This window comes from Piliocolobus tephrosceles, chromosome 8 (assembly GCF_002776525.5).
Source record: "Piliocolobus tephrosceles isolate RC106 chromosome 8, ASM277652v3, whole genome shotgun sequence".
Classification (NCBI taxonomy): Eukaryota; Metazoa; Chordata; class Mammalia; order Primates; family Cercopithecidae; genus Piliocolobus; species Piliocolobus tephrosceles.
This window is the reverse complement of record NC_045441.1, coordinates 95,308,052-95,324,158: the sequence shown is the minus strand read 5'-3', so window position 1 is coordinate 95,324,158 and position 16,107 is coordinate 95,308,052. Positions and strand designations below refer to the sequence as shown.

At 41.6% G+C, this 16,107-nt stretch overlaps 1 protein-coding gene across 11 annotated transcripts in view; it reads left to right on the top strand.

The window, feature by feature from the left end:
• Positions 1-16,107, top strand: part of CCDC146 (coiled-coil domain containing 146) — a 135,826-nt gene that overhangs the window by 67,896 nt on the left and 51,823 nt on the right. For 4 of the 11 annotated variants that reach the window (XM_023192530.3, XM_023192533.3, XM_023192531.2 and 1 more), the window contains 2 exons: positions 10,909-10,991; positions 14,938-15,147. The exons of 1 other annotated variant lie outside the window; for it this stretch is intronic. In XM_023192530.3, the coding sequence (XP_023048298.1) occupies positions 10,909-10,991; positions 14,938-15,147 (293 nt within the window). Of the gene's footprint in view, positions 1-10,908; positions 10,992-12,583; positions 12,797-14,937; positions 15,148-15,473; positions 15,672-16,107 lie in introns of those variants that run through there. 6 more of the 11 variants (XM_023192537.2, XM_023192536.3, XM_023192532.3 and 3 more) reach the window with 4 other exon arrangements.

The following is a 16,107-nucleotide window of genomic DNA, read 5'->3' as shown; positions in this document are numbered from 1 at the left end:
TTTGGCTGAGGATTGTCTTGGCAATGTGGGGTCTCTTTTGGTTCCATATGAACTTTAAGGCAGTTTTTTCAAATTCTGTGAAGAAAGTCTTTGATAGCTTAATGGGGATGGCATTGAATCTATAAATTACCTTAGACAGTATGGCCATTTTCACAATATTGATTCTTCCTATCCATGAGCATGGTATGTTCTTCCATTTGTTTGTGTCCTCTTTTATTTCACTGAGCAGTGGTTTGTAGTTCTCCTTGAAGAGGTCCTTTACATCCCTTGTTGGGGTGTAAAGTTGGATTCTTAGGTATTTTATTCTCTTTGAAGCTATTGTGAATGGGAGTTCATTCATGATTTGGCTCTCTGTTTGTCTGTTATTGGTGTATAAGAATGCTTGTGATTTTTACACATTAATTTTGTATCCTGAGATTTTGCTGAAGCTGCTTATCAGCTTAAGGAGATTTTGGGCTGAGACAATGCGGTTTTCTAAATATACAATCATGTCATCTGCAAACAGGGACAATTTGTGACTTCTTCTTTTCCTAACCGTATACCCTTGATTTCTTTCTCTTGCCTGATTGCCCTAGCCAGAACTTCCAACACTATGTTGAATAGGAGTGGGGAGAGAGGGCATCCCTGTCTTGTGCCAGTTTTCAAAGGGAATGCTTCCAGTTTTTGCCCATTCAGTATGATATTGGCTGTGGGTTTGTCATAAATAGCTCTTATTATTTTGAGATACGTTCCATCAATACCGAATTTATTGAGAGTTTTTAGCATGAAGGGCTGTTGAATTTTGTCAAAGGCCTTTTCTGCATCTATTGAGATAATCATGTGGTTTTTGTCTTTGGTTCTGTTAATAGGCTGGATTATGTTTATTGATTTGTGTATGTTCAACCAGCTCTGCATTCCAGGGATGAAGCCCACTTGATCATGGTGGATAAGCTTTTTGATGTGCTCCTGGATTCTGTTTGCCAGTATTTTATTGAGGATATTTGTATCAATGTTCATTGGGGATATTGGTCCTAAATTCTCTTTTTTTGTTGTGTCTCTGCCAGGTTTTGGTATCAGGATGATGCTGGCCTCATAAAATGAGTTAGGGAGGATTCCCTCTTTTTCTATTGATTGGAATAGTTTCAGAAGGAATGGTACCAGCTCCTCCTTGTACCTCTGGTAGAATTTGGCCATGAATCTGTCTGGTCCTGGACTTTTTTTGGTTGATAGGCTATTAATTATTGCCTCAATTTCAGAGCCTGCTATTGGTCTATTCAGGGATTCAACTTCTTCCTGCTTTAGTCTTGGGAGAGTGTAAGTGTCCAGGAAATTATCCATTTCTTCTAGGATTTCTAGTTTGTTTGCGTAGAGGTGTTTATAGTATTCTCTGATGGTAGTTTGTATTTCTGTGGGATCAGTGGTGATATCCCCTTTATCATTTTTTATTGCATCTCTTTGATTCTTCTCTCTTTTCTTCTTTATTAGTCTTGCTAGCAGTCTATCAATTTTGTTGATATTTTCAAAAAACCGGCTCCTGGATTCATTGATTTATATGGAGGGTTTTTTGTGTCTCTATCTCCTTCAGTTCTGCTCTGATCTTAGTTATTTCTTGCCCTCTGCTAGCTTTTGAATGTGTTTGCTCTTGCTTCTCTAGTTCTTTTAATTGTGATGTTAGGGTGTCAATTCTAGATCTTTCCTGCTTTCTCTTGTGGGCATTTAGTGCTATAAATTTCCCTCTACACACTGCTTTAAATGTGTCCCAGAGATTCTGGTATGTTGTATCTTTGTTCTCATTGGTTTCAAAGAACATCTTTATTTCTGCCTTCATTTTATTATGTACCCAGTAGTCATTCAGGAACAGGTTGTTCAGTTTCCATGTGATTGAGTGGTTTTGATTGAGTTTCTTAGTCCTGAGTTCTAGTTTGATTGCACTGTGGCCTGAGAGACAGTTTGTTATAATTTCTGTTCTTGTACATTTACTGAGGAGTGCTTTACTTCCAACTATGTGGTCGATTTTGGAATAAGTGCGATGTGGTGCTGAGAAGAACGTATATTCTGTTGATTTCGGGTGGAGAGTTCTGTAGATGTCTATTAGGTCTGCTTGGTGCAGAGTCGAGTTCAAGTCCTGGATATCCTTGTTAACTTTCTGTCTCATTGATCTGTCAAATGTTGACAGTGGGGTGTTAGAGTCTCCCATTATTATTGTGTGGGACTCTAAGTCTCTTTGTAAGTCTCTAAGGACTTGTTTTATGAATCTGGGTGCTCCTGTATTGGGTGCATATATATTTAGGGTAGCTCTTCCTGATGAATTGATCCCTTTACCATTATGTAATGGCTTTATTTGTCTATTTTGATCTTTGATAGTTTAAAGTCTGTTTTATCATAGACTAGGATTGCAACCCCTGCTTTTTTTTGTTCTCCATTTGCTTGGTAGATGTTCCTTCATCCCTTTATTTTGAGCCTGTGTGTGTCTCTGCATGTGAGATGGGTCTCCTGAATACAGCAAACTGATGGGTCTTGACTCTATCCAGTTTTCCAGTCTGTGTCTTTTAATTGGACCATTTAGTCCATTTACATTTAAGGTTAATATTGTTATGTGTGAACTTGATCCTGTCATTATGATATTAGCTGGTTATTTTGCTTGTTAGTTGATGCGGTTTCTTCCTAGCATTGATGGACTTTACATTTTGGTATGTTTTTGCAGTGGCTGGTACCTGTTGTTCCTTTCCATGTTTAGTGCTTCCTTCAGGATCTCTTGTAGGGCAGGCCTGGTGGTGACAAAATCTCTTAAGCATTTGCTTGTCTGTAAAGGATTTTATTTCTCCTTCACTTATGAAACTTAGTTTGGCTGGATATGGAATTCTGGGTTGAAAATTCTTTAAGAATGTTGAATATTGGCCCCCACTTTCTTCTGGCTTGTAGAGTTTCTGCCGAGAGATCTTCTGTTAGTCTGATGGGCTTCCCTTTGTGGGTAACCCAGTCTTTCTCTCTGGCTGCCCTTAACATTTTTTCCTTCATTTCATCTTTGGTGGATCTGACAATTTTGTGTCTTTGAGTTGCTCTTCTTGAGGAGTATCTTTGTGGCATTCTCTGTATTTCCTGAATTTGAATGTTGGCCTGCCTTACTAGGTTGGGAAAGTTCTCCTGGATGATATCCTGCAGAGTGTTTTCCAACTTGGTTCCATTTTCCCCATCACTTTGAGGCACACCAATCCGATGTAGATTTGGTCTTTTCACATAGTCCCATATTTCTTGGAGGCTTTGTTCATTTATTTTTACTCTTTTTTTCTCTACACTTCTGTTCTCACTTCATTTCATTCATTTGATCTACAATCACTGATACTCTTTCTTCCAGTTGATTAAGTCAGTTACTGAAGCTTGTGCATTTATCACGTAGTTCTCGTGTCATGGTTTTCATCTCTATCAGTTCTTTTATGGTCTTCTCTGCATTGATTACTCTAGTTATCCATTCATCCATTGTTTTTTCAAGGTTTTTAGTTTCTTTGTGCTGGGTACATAGTTCCTCCTTTAGCTCTGAGAAATTTGATCGACTGAAGCCTTCTTCTCTCAATTCGTCAAAGTCATTCTCCATGCAGCTTTGTTCCATTGCTGGCGATGAGCTGCATTCCTTTGGAGGGGGAGGTGTGCTCTGATTTTTTGAGTTTCCAGCTTTTCTGCACTGCTTTTTCCCCATCTTTGTGGTTTTATCTGCCTTTGGTCTTTGGTGATGGTGAGCTACTGATGGAGTTTTGGTGTGGGTGTCCTTTCTGTTTGTTAGTTTTGCTTCTAACAGTCAGGACCCTCAGCTGCAGGTCTGTTGGAGTTTGCTGGAGGTCCACTCCAGACCCTGTTTGCCTGAGTATCAGCACCAGAGGCTGCAGAAGATAGAATATTGCTGAACAGCAAGTGTTGCTGTCTGATTCTTGCTCTGGAAGCTTCATCTCAGGGGTGACCCAGCCATGTGAGGTGTGAGGTGTCGGTCTGCACCTAGTGGGGAATGTCTCCCAGTTAGGCCACTCAGGGATCTGTGACCCACTTGAGCAGGCAGTCTGTCCATTCTCAGATCTCAACCCTCTGTGCTGGGAGAACCACTGCTCTCTTCAAAGCTGTCAGACAGGGACATTTACATCTGCAGAGGTTTCTGCTGCTTTTTCTTTAGCTATGCCCTGTCCCCAGAGTTGGAGTCCACAGAGGCAGGCAGGCCTCCTTGAGCTGTGGTGGGCTCCACCCAATTCGAGCTTCCTGGTGGCTTTGTTTACCTACTTAAGCTTCAGCAATGGTGGGCACCCCTCCCCCAGGCTCGCTGCTGCCTTGCAGTTAGATCTTAGACTGCTGTGCTAGCAATGAGTGAGTCTCCGTGGGCGTAGGACCCTCTGGGCCAGGTGTGGGATGTAATCTCCTGGTGTGCCATTTGGTAAGACCCTTGGTAAAGTGCAGTATTAGGGTGGGAGTTACCCGATTTTCCAGGTGTTGTGTGTCTCAGTTTCCCTTGGCTAGGAAAAGGAATTCCCTTCCCCCTTGCACTTCCCAGCTCTGTTTCAGCTCTCACTGGTTGGGCTGCACTCGCTGACCAGCACCGAGTGTCCAACACGCCCCAGTGAGATGAACCCGGTACCTCAGTTGAAAATGCAGAAATCACCCATCTTCTGTGTCGCTCACACTGGGAGCTGGAGGCTGGAGCTGTTCCTATTTGGCCATGTTGGGCGCCCCCCTGTGAATATCTTTTTGTTGATTCTACCTGGGATTCTTTGAGCTCTTGAATATGTTTTTATCCCATTTGCAAAGTTTTTATTTCTTCAAGTGTTTTTTCTGTTCTTTTTTTCTCTGGTTCTCCCATTACATGTAATTTAGTGGGCTTAATGTCCTCCATTTCTGTGACAATCTGTTCGTGTGTCTTCATACTTTTTCTCTCTGTTCTTCAAATTATATACAGTAGTCCCCACCACCCCATCTGCAATTTTATGTTCTGCTGTTTTGGGTATCCATGGTCAACTATGGTCCAAAAATATTAAGTGGAAAATTCCAGAAGTAAACAATTCATAAGTTTCAATTGCATGCTATTCTGAGTAGTGTGATAAAATATCTCATGGTCTCACTCCATCCCACCTGGAATGTGAATCATCCCTTTGTCCAGCATGTACACACTATGTATGCTACCCAACCATTGGTCACTTAGTGGCTGTCTTAGTTATCAGGTCCACTGTTGCAGGATTGCTGTGCTTGTGTCAAGTAACCCTTATTTTACTTAATAATGGCCCAAAAGCACAAGAACAGCGTCAGTGGCAATTTGGATATGCCAAAGAGAAGCCATAAAGTACTTTCTTTAAGTGAAAAGGTGAAAGTTCTCAAATTAGTAAGGAAAGAAAAAACAAAGTTTGCTGAGATTGCTAAGATCTACAGTAAGAATACATCTTATCTGTGAATTGTGAAGAAGGGAAAATAAATCTGTGCCTAGCATATATTGGTTAGGTACTATCCATTCAGGGATCCTTTTGGGGTCTTGAAGCACATCCCACATGAATAAGTGGGCACGTCTGCCTTCTCTACTTATCTACACGTTTACTGATTCTTCTGCTTGCTCAAATCTACTGTTGAATTCCTCCAGTGAATTTTTCAATTATGATTTTCTACTTAGGAATTTCAGTGTAGCTCCTTAAAAATTTCTTCTTATTGACAATCTCTATTTGATGCATTGTCATCATACTCTCCTTTAATTTTCTAAACATGGTTTCCCTCATTCTTCAAACATATTTATAATATCTTCTTTGAAGTCTTTGTTAAATCTAACATCTGCATCCTCCCCGAGAAAGTTTCTGCCTGTTTTTATGTTGTTGTTGGTTTTTTTTTCCCCTGTGTAAAAAAGGGCTGGGGATCGCACTATGTGGGATGGGGGGGTCACACTTTCTTGTTTCCTTGCATGTCTCATAATTTTTCATTGAAAATTGGACATTTTAGGTCATATATTGTAACAACTCTGGATTCTGATCCTTCCCAGGCTTATTGATGCTATTTTGTTCTTGTTCTTGTTGTTCATTTATTTATTTGTTTAGTGACTTGGCTGGACTAATACTGTGAAGTATATTTTTCCCCCGCAGTAGGCAGCCTCTGATGTCTCTGCTTAGACAGTTGTCCCTTGTTTTTTTGTTTTTAAACTTGAGTTCCTAGGGGTTGCCCTGGGTCAGTCACTGATTGGTCAGAGGTCACGCTTAAGCCCCCTGGGCCAGTAAGGTTTTCATTCTTTTCCTTTGGGTCTGTGTGTGGCTTGGGAACAACTTTTGAAGTTCAAGGAGTTTATATACCTGCCACTTTTAACTCAGGGACTGACAGCTTGGAAGTACCCTGTCTAGTTGATCTTGAGTGGCCACAGCTGTGGGCTTTTCCACAGTCTCCTGGACCACCAATATCAAGTGTGAATTTTTTTACTGTCCCTCATCCCAATTTATCTGTTAAACTTCTGTTGGTCTACATCTATTAGTATCACAGAGTTATTGGCCTACTCTGTTAGCCCTTATGATATCTATTTTTCTATGTCTATTATTTTTTACATTGCTCTGGGACATGAATGTACTATACTCTGTTCCAAATAAAGACAAAGGCAGGGCTGCAGAGCTGCAAGTCCTCACAGCTTGCTTAGCCCCCAACCTGGTTAGAGCCTCTGTGTTACTGAGCAGGAGCTGGGGATATGGGAAACTCAGATCTGTTTTGTTTGCCCTGCTCAGGGTCCCCTGTAGAGCAGGACATTAGGGAGTGAGTACTGGCACTACCAAACAGCAACAGCTGCCCATGGGAAAGAAGGGGAGGTGTTGCTGAGTGCTACCGTTTCCTAGATCTTCACCTGGGATAGATCTTGATCTTCAGCAATAGGAAAGTGGGGTACATGGGCACCTCACTGGCTGCAAGCCTGCCCAGAATAGTTCTGAAACCTGGAGCTAGAGGGATGGATGCAGCCCATGGTTCAAATGGCAGTTTCTTACTGAGCTTCAGTAGATTTTACTGAGTTAAGTGTTTCTCAATTTATTATATACCCTTAGGTCAATTTCTAGATATTTTAAATGGTTGTCTTAGATTATTTTGACCAGTTAAATCAATGTTTCTTTTCTCCTTTTTTTTTTTTTTTTTTTTTGAGACAGAATCTCATGCTGTCACCCAGGCTGGAGTGCAGTGGAGTGATCTCAGCTCACTGCAACCTCTGCCTCTGCAGTTCAAGCAATTCTCCTGCCTCAGCCTCCCGAGTAGCTGGGACTACAGGCATGTGCCACCATACCCGGCTAATTTTTTGTATTTTTAGTAGAAATGGGGTTTCATCATGTTGACCGGGCTGGTCTCGAACTCCTGACCTCAGGTGATCTGCCCACCTCAGCCTCCCAAAGTGCTGGGATTACAGGCATAAGCCACTGCACCTGGCCAAATGAATGTTTCTTTAAGGGACAGAATTCATCAAGCTCTTCATTGCACCATTTTGGAAGTCCCACCCCCACCCCCCTGGATTGGTCTGTAATTTATAATTTTACTTATTTGCTTTAAATCAGCAGTCTCCAACCTTTTTGACACCAGGGATCAGTTTCTTGGAAGACAATTTTTCCATGGAGTGGAAGGAACCCTTTTGGAATGAAAGTGTTCCACCGTAGATCATCAGGCATTACATTCTCATAAGGCGTGCACAACCTAGATCCCTCACATGCACATTTCGCAATGGGGTTTATGCTCCTGTGAGAATCTAATGCCACCACTGATCTGTCAGATGCAGAGCTCAGGTGGTAATGCTCATTTGCCCACTGCTCATCTCCTGCTGTGCAGCCCAGTTCCTAAAGTCCAGGGGCTGGGAACACCTGCTTTAACTTGCAACATTAAAACATTGCAAAATGACAGATACAATCATCTACTTAAAATAAAACTACAGAATGTAGTTTCAGTATTCTGTCATTTCTTTTGTATCTATCTCTTCAAACTTTGGCCTACCTTAAGTCAAGGCCTACGTTATATTCATTTCTGTTTGTATTATGCAGGGAGCATTAAGTAGGAAGTAATGGTCTTTTCAGCTTAAGAAAAAAACTAAATGCTATCTGTTTTTTGAATATATGAATCCACAATTACCTTATCCAGTAGTTTACCTTCAGAAACTGACTGATTAGCTAGTTACTAGACTAGCCCCTAATTCGTCTTCATTGTACACATATACATACAAACACACACTCACATATTTACCTTTTCCTAATCTTTTCCCAGCAACTTTTCTCCTTTAAGTGTGTCCACTTGTAAAGGCTTTTCTTTTCTTTTTTTTTTTTTTTTAACTTATTAGATTTTGAAGGCATAGTAACTGTGGTCTGTACACTTTGGGAAACCAATGAAAATGTTTGAAACATGAAATAAATTCTATATTGGCTAAAAAATACTGCAGAACCAAAATAAATGTCTGTAAAATGTAACATTAAGTCTACTTACCAACAGCAACTCAACAGTTAAAAAGTTACAAATAGGCCGGGCGCAGTGGCTCACACCTGTAATCCTAGCACTTTGGGAGGCCAAGGTAGGTGGGTTGCCTGAGCTCAGGAGTTCGAGACTAGCCTGGGCAACATGGTGAAACCCCATCTCTACTAAAATACAAAAAATTAGCCAGACGTGGTGGCATGCACCTGTAGTCCCATCTACTTGGGAGGCTGAGGCAGGAGAATTGCCAGAACCCGGGAGGCAGAGGTTGCAGTAAGCCAAGATTGCACCACTGTACTCCAGCCTGGGCAACAGAGTGAGAATCCATCTCTGGGGGAAAAAAAACGTTATAAATAAATTATATTGAAGGTGGCATATGAATAGATTTTAAGATATTTGATATAGGTAGGGTATCCTCAAAGGTCTTAAAGATCTTGTTCACCATGTTTCACCCATAGATTAAAGAAAAAAATGAGGACTGTAGGGATTGGAAGCCAGGCCTGGTACCAGCTAATATGGCCCTCAGGAAAGATCCCCAACACTTTCACAAAGAAGAGATAGTTTCATAATGTATTTAACATTTTTCTACCCTGATGTGGGTAGAAAGACCATGAAACTCCACTGTATACACTCAGACTTTTGCATTTTGATAGCTTCATTCATTCATTTACTAACAAATATAAGCAATTTACCTAGCACCTATACTGTGCCTGGGATTCTAGTAATACTTTGGCCGAGGATACAGTGAAGGACAAGGTAATCTGGGCCCTTTCCTCATAGGTCTTATATACTAGCTGGGGAAGTATAAAAATGTTTTTAATAATGTAAGTAAATTTATTCTTGCAGATTGTAATGTTATGAAGCACAGTGTTCTTTAGGGGTAGGAGTAAGTACATGTAGTAATCTTCCTTAGATTTGGAAGTCAGAGAAGCCCTTCTTATGAACTGATATTTAAGCTGAGGCATGAAGAAAGAGTTGGAGTGAAGTGGAGGGAGTGAGGAATGACTAATCAGAGGCCCTGGAGAAAAAAAGAGACTCACACACTTGTGGAAATCAAAGGCAGCCAGTGTGGCAGAAGCACTGAAGCACTGGGAGCCTGAAGAGGGTGTTGTGTAAGGAGGCTGTGGGGGTGTTGGAGTCAGGCAGGACCTCAAGGTCTTGAATACCAAGGGTCTTGAATTTTACTCCATTTGAAGTGTTTTGAGCACCCAGCATAACATAACCTTGACTGATTTTTAAAAAGATCTCCCTGAAAACTCTCCCTGGCAGAAGGGCAATTAGGAGGTTTTGTAATCGTCCAACTGGGAGATGATGAGACTTGGGCCAGTGAGATCAGGGAAGGGAGAAGAAAGTGGATGGATTCAATAATACTTTAGAGGTAAGGGCCAGGCACAGTGGTTCACGCCTGTAATTTCAGCACTTTGGGAGGTCAAGGTGGGTGGATCACCTGAGGTCAGGAGTTCAAGACCAGCCTGGCTAACATAGTGAACCCCCATCCCTACAAAAAAATACAAAAAATTAGCTGGGCATGATGGTGCGCCCTTGTGGTCCCAGCTACTCAGGAGGCTGAGGTATGAGAATCACTTAAACCTAGGAGGCAGAGGTTGCAGTGAGCTGAGATTGCACCATTGCACTCCAACCTGGGCAACAGAGTGAGACTCCATAATAAATAAATAAATAAATAAATGTAAGAACAACTGGGTTGAAAAACACAAATATTCTCTTTAGTTCTATCTTGATACTGTCACTAGCAGTTGAAGTCAAACCTAATACAAATCCTCATTGCATTACAATTTTAGGATGGTAAAACTTTAGTGTTTGACGATGTTTTATGATGTCTGTTAACTAATTATCACCTAACTCAGAGAACAGATCAAAAGTCATTTTAACTAGAAATAAAATGGGAATAAATAGTACCTCTTTATGCATTGGAAAACTTTCCATGCTTCTTTGACAGCAAAGGCATCATGGTACAAGGGAGTGATCGTGGGTTTTTGGAGCTGAACCAGCTCTACAACCTTGAACAAATCATTTTTCTAAACTTTAGTTTCAAATGGAGAAGATAATCTTTATTTCACAACATTTTTAAGAATGAAATAACTGATGGGCATCACATACTCTAATAGCTGTTCGATAACCATTCATCTCAACTTACAAATAGGCTTTCCTATAATCTACACTATTCAGATTATTTGTTAAACCTTGAATTTTTTTTTTTAGAATTAGAAGAATTTAACTCAATTCTCTCAATTTACACACAAAGAAATAACAGCCTAGGGAGATGAAGAGACTTGCCTGAGGACACAGAATGTACTGGGGGCAGAATAGAACTAGCACTATTTTCTCTAAACACCTGGCATGTTTCCAGTACACTACATTGCCTCATATGTCTCCTCTAATGTTGAATGGAGGATTTTATAAGATATCCATATATCCATTCCATCGCCTGCTTAAGACTAAAGAGGGTGGTGATTAATAGTGACCTTATGTTCTCTTTGCTAGTTACACGCTATGGGAAAACTTCCTGGAACCAGAGTGGCAGAGTTAAAAGCCAAGTATACCTTGCTGCATGACGCCGTGGTGAGGTATGCAATTTACCAATATGGAGACACGATTAATCATCTTTAAATTTCTTACTGGTGATGAGACTTGTCTTCATTTGCATTCCCCCATAAGTAGACCCTGAGACAAGGATTTGCGTTCAGGTAGTTTGAGAAGTGATACGAGAAAGCATCATGAGCAAGTGGGGAAGTGCAACTGGGAAGGAAGGAATCCAGCCTTGAATGGGCCATGTTCATCTGCGAGTTTATATGATGGGCTACTGGGGCTCAGCCTCACAGGGGAGCCTCTGAGTGGCTCATCTCAGCACTCTCCCCCTGAAGAGTGAAGAAACTGGAATATTTGCCCACCAGTTTCCACCATTCATTTTATTACAAATTACTCCCGAGGAGATTAGCTCTTGACACTTCTAGTTTGCCCTTTGACAAACGAAGCAAACTTTGATGGCCAGAGACAGCACTCAGGCAGAGGGGCACAGGTGCTGCTGGTACATATGACAACTGTCCACCAAAGCTGCCGGTGGGCAAGAGGATTCTGGTGGGACACTGACAGTCTCTGCATAGGCCACACCTGCAGGACCCTTCTCCCATGTTTGCTCATCGCTCAGAGGTGTAGATTCTCCAACAACCCCAGCCTAAGTCTGCTGAGACCCTGTCTTTACTTCTCACCTCCTCTCCGTATCACAAGCTACTTACCTTGCAAGTCCCAGTCAGCAACAGGTCAGAAGAACAGGCTACCACAGAAGAGTCCAGCAAGCCTGCCTGAGCACTGGCTATTAGCCACTGGGAATTAAGAGGGCAGGGGAGTGAAGAAAAACCCTAATGTGCTGTGATTCTTTACCACTCCAAAGCCTCTTACTTTCCTTTTCCCCCGTCTTGTCTCATGGCCTTGCATGGTGTCTTCATCAAAAGCCAAGGAGCAACATCAACAGATAGAAACTCCATGCTGCCACTCCCCAGCCGTCCTCTCCCTGCAATTCCCAATCACTGCCCCTCCTTCTTACCCTGCTCAGAGATATTTGGCTACTTTGAGGGTGAAAGCATGAGGGAAGAGTGAACAACTTTGAGAAGAGGAGAGCTGCATTCCTATGCAAACTTCAGGTGCACCCAGGTTCCTCACACTCCTCCAGAGCCCCCAGCCTTCGTTCCTCATCCTCAAGCCCAAGCCAAGTCCTCACCCTCACACCTAATGGAGGTTCCATTCCCCCATAGCTGGTCACGCCTGCCAGTGTGTTCTCAGAGTTCTCAAGACTCAGGAATTTTGAGACTTTAAGTGGAAAGTCTGGAGTCATCTTTTACAGCATACTTCATACTGCTTAACTGAGAGGAAATGCCATGCAGTTCTCTGGGCATCCCTCCAATCCTCTTTGCAGACACAAGGAACATCAGTGTTCCTGCCCTCTGGATAGCTCTTCTCTAGAGCCCAGTGGAGATTTGCAGGGTGCTTTGACTTAACTTCCTCCTCCCCTGGCCCGCAACTCAGCTCCCTGGCCCCTAGTGACAAGTAGCAATGCAGGACCTCAGCTATGGCGTTATTTCTTCCTCTTCCAGGTTGTGTTGCAAAACAGTTAACTTCCCTTCTGCTACCCACATTTTACCTCTTGACCACTTAGTTCCCTCTGTTGCCATTGCAAACACTCACCATTCTCTCCTACTCCCAATGCCTGGCGGGTGGGAAAGATATGAAGCAGACGTAACATTCGTGCTGCTAGGACTGCAACTGGGCAGATATAGCCTGGAAATATTGAACTGAAACTGAAGGAGTCTTCCATAGAAACTGTGTTATAAGAGTTGTTAAAGTCTCTTCTACTGGTGTCATGTTTTAAGTACATGTGAGTAAGTTGCCATTTGTGTTCTGGCTGGAACCCTACCACCCTGTCCTTTCTGTGGAGAAACAGGCACTGTAGCCTGGGCCAACAGCTTACAATTTCAATAGCAGAAGCCTGACTTATTAAGGAGATCAGATAACTTTAGATTTGCAAAGTTTATTAGTATACATGGAAATTGAATTAGAGGAGAATAATTGCAGCTTTCATCAGTGAAAATTATTTGAGGTTTCATTGTAGCTATTGTTATTGCTGTTTGGTACCTAACATCATGTCTGGAACATGTTATGTTTCAGTAAATGTTTTGCTAGATACTGTTGAGCAAATGACATTGTAAAACCTGGGACAATGGATGTATCTGTACTGAATTGAGAATATCACAAAGGTGAGGCAGGCACAAGGTAACTTCAGTTGAGATTGGCTTGATCAAGTCATTGGGCGTCTCTGCAAATGAGCTGGAACTTGAAGATTTCTCTTGGTGAGGACAGTTGGTGGGGAGCACACATCAAAAGAGAGATCTGGTTCTAAAACAGGAAGTGGTGAGGGCTTACTTCAAATAGAGGTAGCTAATATAAGGGTTTATGGGAAATACGAATCCTATCTACTGGTAAGGTCGGGGCTGATGCTAGCTGATGCTAGCTTGCAGCATAGAGGAGTTCTACAAGATACTGGAGATTCCACCATGTCCTTTTTCTACATCCTCTGACAGATGTTTAGTTCTTTTCCCTACATAGGGCCAAGGCCATAGAACATAACTGGGGTTATAGGAATCTCCCTCTACTGTGACCTTCAAGTCCAGCTCTAATCAGTGTCCATCTTAGAATCAGAAATCTATAAATTTATTTATATTCATAATTGTGTATAGGAATTTCTCTTTCTAGTTTCCTAATAAAGTGTCTTTAGAAAAGTTTCTGTCTTTTCTTAGTTCACTAAGTGGGGAGAGATTTTCCTACAATTACGTTATAAGAATTCAAGGGAGCTAGGGTTGTTTGGGGAGTCCAAGGGGAAATCTCCTCTTTCCCTATCATTTATCCCCTTCTAGTAGTCATAATCATTCTTCAAAGTCAAGTGCAAATGTCACATTCCCATTGAGTGATCCTTTTTCTGTTGTCTCCTGCTGTCTTGATCTGGACACCAGCGGTAGTACTTGTCATCTGGTATTCCTCCCCATCTGCCAGATTGTAAGATTCTTGAAGCTAGGAGCTAAGCCTTATTTACCTCTTGCACCTAGCATAGTACAGTCATTTCTTGGTATCCATGGGGGATTGATTCCAGGAGCTCCCGCAGATACCAAAATCCATGGATACTCAAGCCCCTGATATAAAATGGTATAATATTTGCATGTAACCTAATCACATCCTCCTGTATACTTTAAATCATTTCTAGATTACTTGCGATATTAATACAATGTAAATGCTATGTAAGTGGTGGTTATGCTGTATTATTTAGGGAATCATGACAAGAAAAGTCTGTACATGTTCAGTAAAGAAACAATTTTTAAGTAAACATTTTATTTTGGAATAATTTTAGATTCATAGAAAAGTTGCAAAAATAATATATGAAATTCCCATCTATCCTTCACCCATTTTCCTCTAATGGGAGCATCTTACATAACCATGGTGGGTCAAAACTAGGAAGTTAACATTTGTTTATTACTATTAATTGAACTCTAGATTTTCAACAGTTTTTCCACGAATGTTCTTTTTTTGTTCCAGGACCCAATGCAGTATGCCTCACTATATTTAGTCCTCATGTCTCCTTGATCTCTGTGACAATTTCTCAGTGTTTCCTTGTTTTTTTAAAATCACGTTGACAGTTTTAAGAGTGCTAGTCGGGTATTCTATAGAATGTTTCTCAGTTTGGGATTTTTCTCATATTTAGACCAGACTTAGGTGTTTTGGAGGAGAATACCACAAAGGTGAAGCAGATTCAATTTTTTAACAAAAATTTTCCCTTGTGGTTGATTGAATCCACAAATGTGGACTCACAGACATGAAGAGTCAACTGACTTGGCACAAAAATGTCAGAGTTGAGCTGAGCCCAGGAGTGAGGAGCAGCTATCCTCACTAGACCCCCACAGGAGCCACAAAGGGAACCGAGGATGTACATGTCTCATTACATGAGTCTCTGTTTTTCATGTAACTCAGCACACAAGAGTCAGAGGTCCAGCTGCTACAGAATGCCAAACGTTTCACTGAGCAAGTACAACAGCAGCAGTTTCACCTGCAGCAAGCTGATAATTTTCCAGAAGCATTCTCCACAGAGGTCTCCAAAATGAGAGAACAACTTCTCAGGTATCAGAATGAATATAATGCAGCAAAGGAAAGAGAGTTCCATAATCAGTACAGATTAAATAGGTAAGTGAACAATGCTCTCCAGCACACTGAAAAGTCATTTCCTCATAAATAGAAAAAAAAAATGAGATGAAGTTGGAGGTAATTGAAGGAGTAGGAGACAGCAATATGATGATGATTGCAAGCCTAGTTCTCTTGAATCCTTAGAATGGAATGGGAAGTCCCTGAACAAGAAAATTACACTTCTCGAATAAAAGCTCAGGTGACAGAGATGCCTGCTGTGTTTTGCATGTCAGGAAAGCCATCTCATTGACAGCTGCAGCCAAAGAACACACTCCATCAAACAAGTTCTTAGCACTCCCTTGCCCTCCCCCTGCCCTGGCAGTAGCCCCTCATGCGTGCAGTACCAGAGCACGCATCTGCATGGTGGGCGCTTCTCCCCACATGTGTTTTCCAAACAAACCTCGGTGAGCTGAGGGTCACATCTCATCCGGCTCACTCTATTCTTCTAAGAGAACAGCAACAGGACCACATACGCACACTTCATCTCCTACTACTAGGCTATTCCTCAGGATCAAGGAGAAAAGGTACATCCTTTTGGAAGACACATTTACTTAACCAAATTTAGAGGATGTCATTTAGTGAACTAAAGCAGACATTAAGTGCTAAAAGGGGAAGTGTTATTTTCAAAATCTCTTCTAACTTTCCTCCCAGGGAGTAGCAAGTCAGTAGAAGAGTTTGTTCAGCAAATCATACTATTTAGACTGAATTTGAAAATGATGGCAATTCAAGTTTTCTGCTGTGGTGTGCTGTGTGCTGTGCCTGGGTACAGGGGAGAAAGCAAAACCATTTCTCCTAGAGTTTGTTACCATTTAAGGTGGCAGAACTTTCTCTGGCTATTTTTAAGAGGTAGACTTCTAACAGTGCAAATATAATTCAGTCCTTCCTAGAGATAAGCAAATGACTTGAGCAACCTCTCGAAGACCTTATAAGCCCTGGGTTTAAAATCTTCTCTTTGGGGCC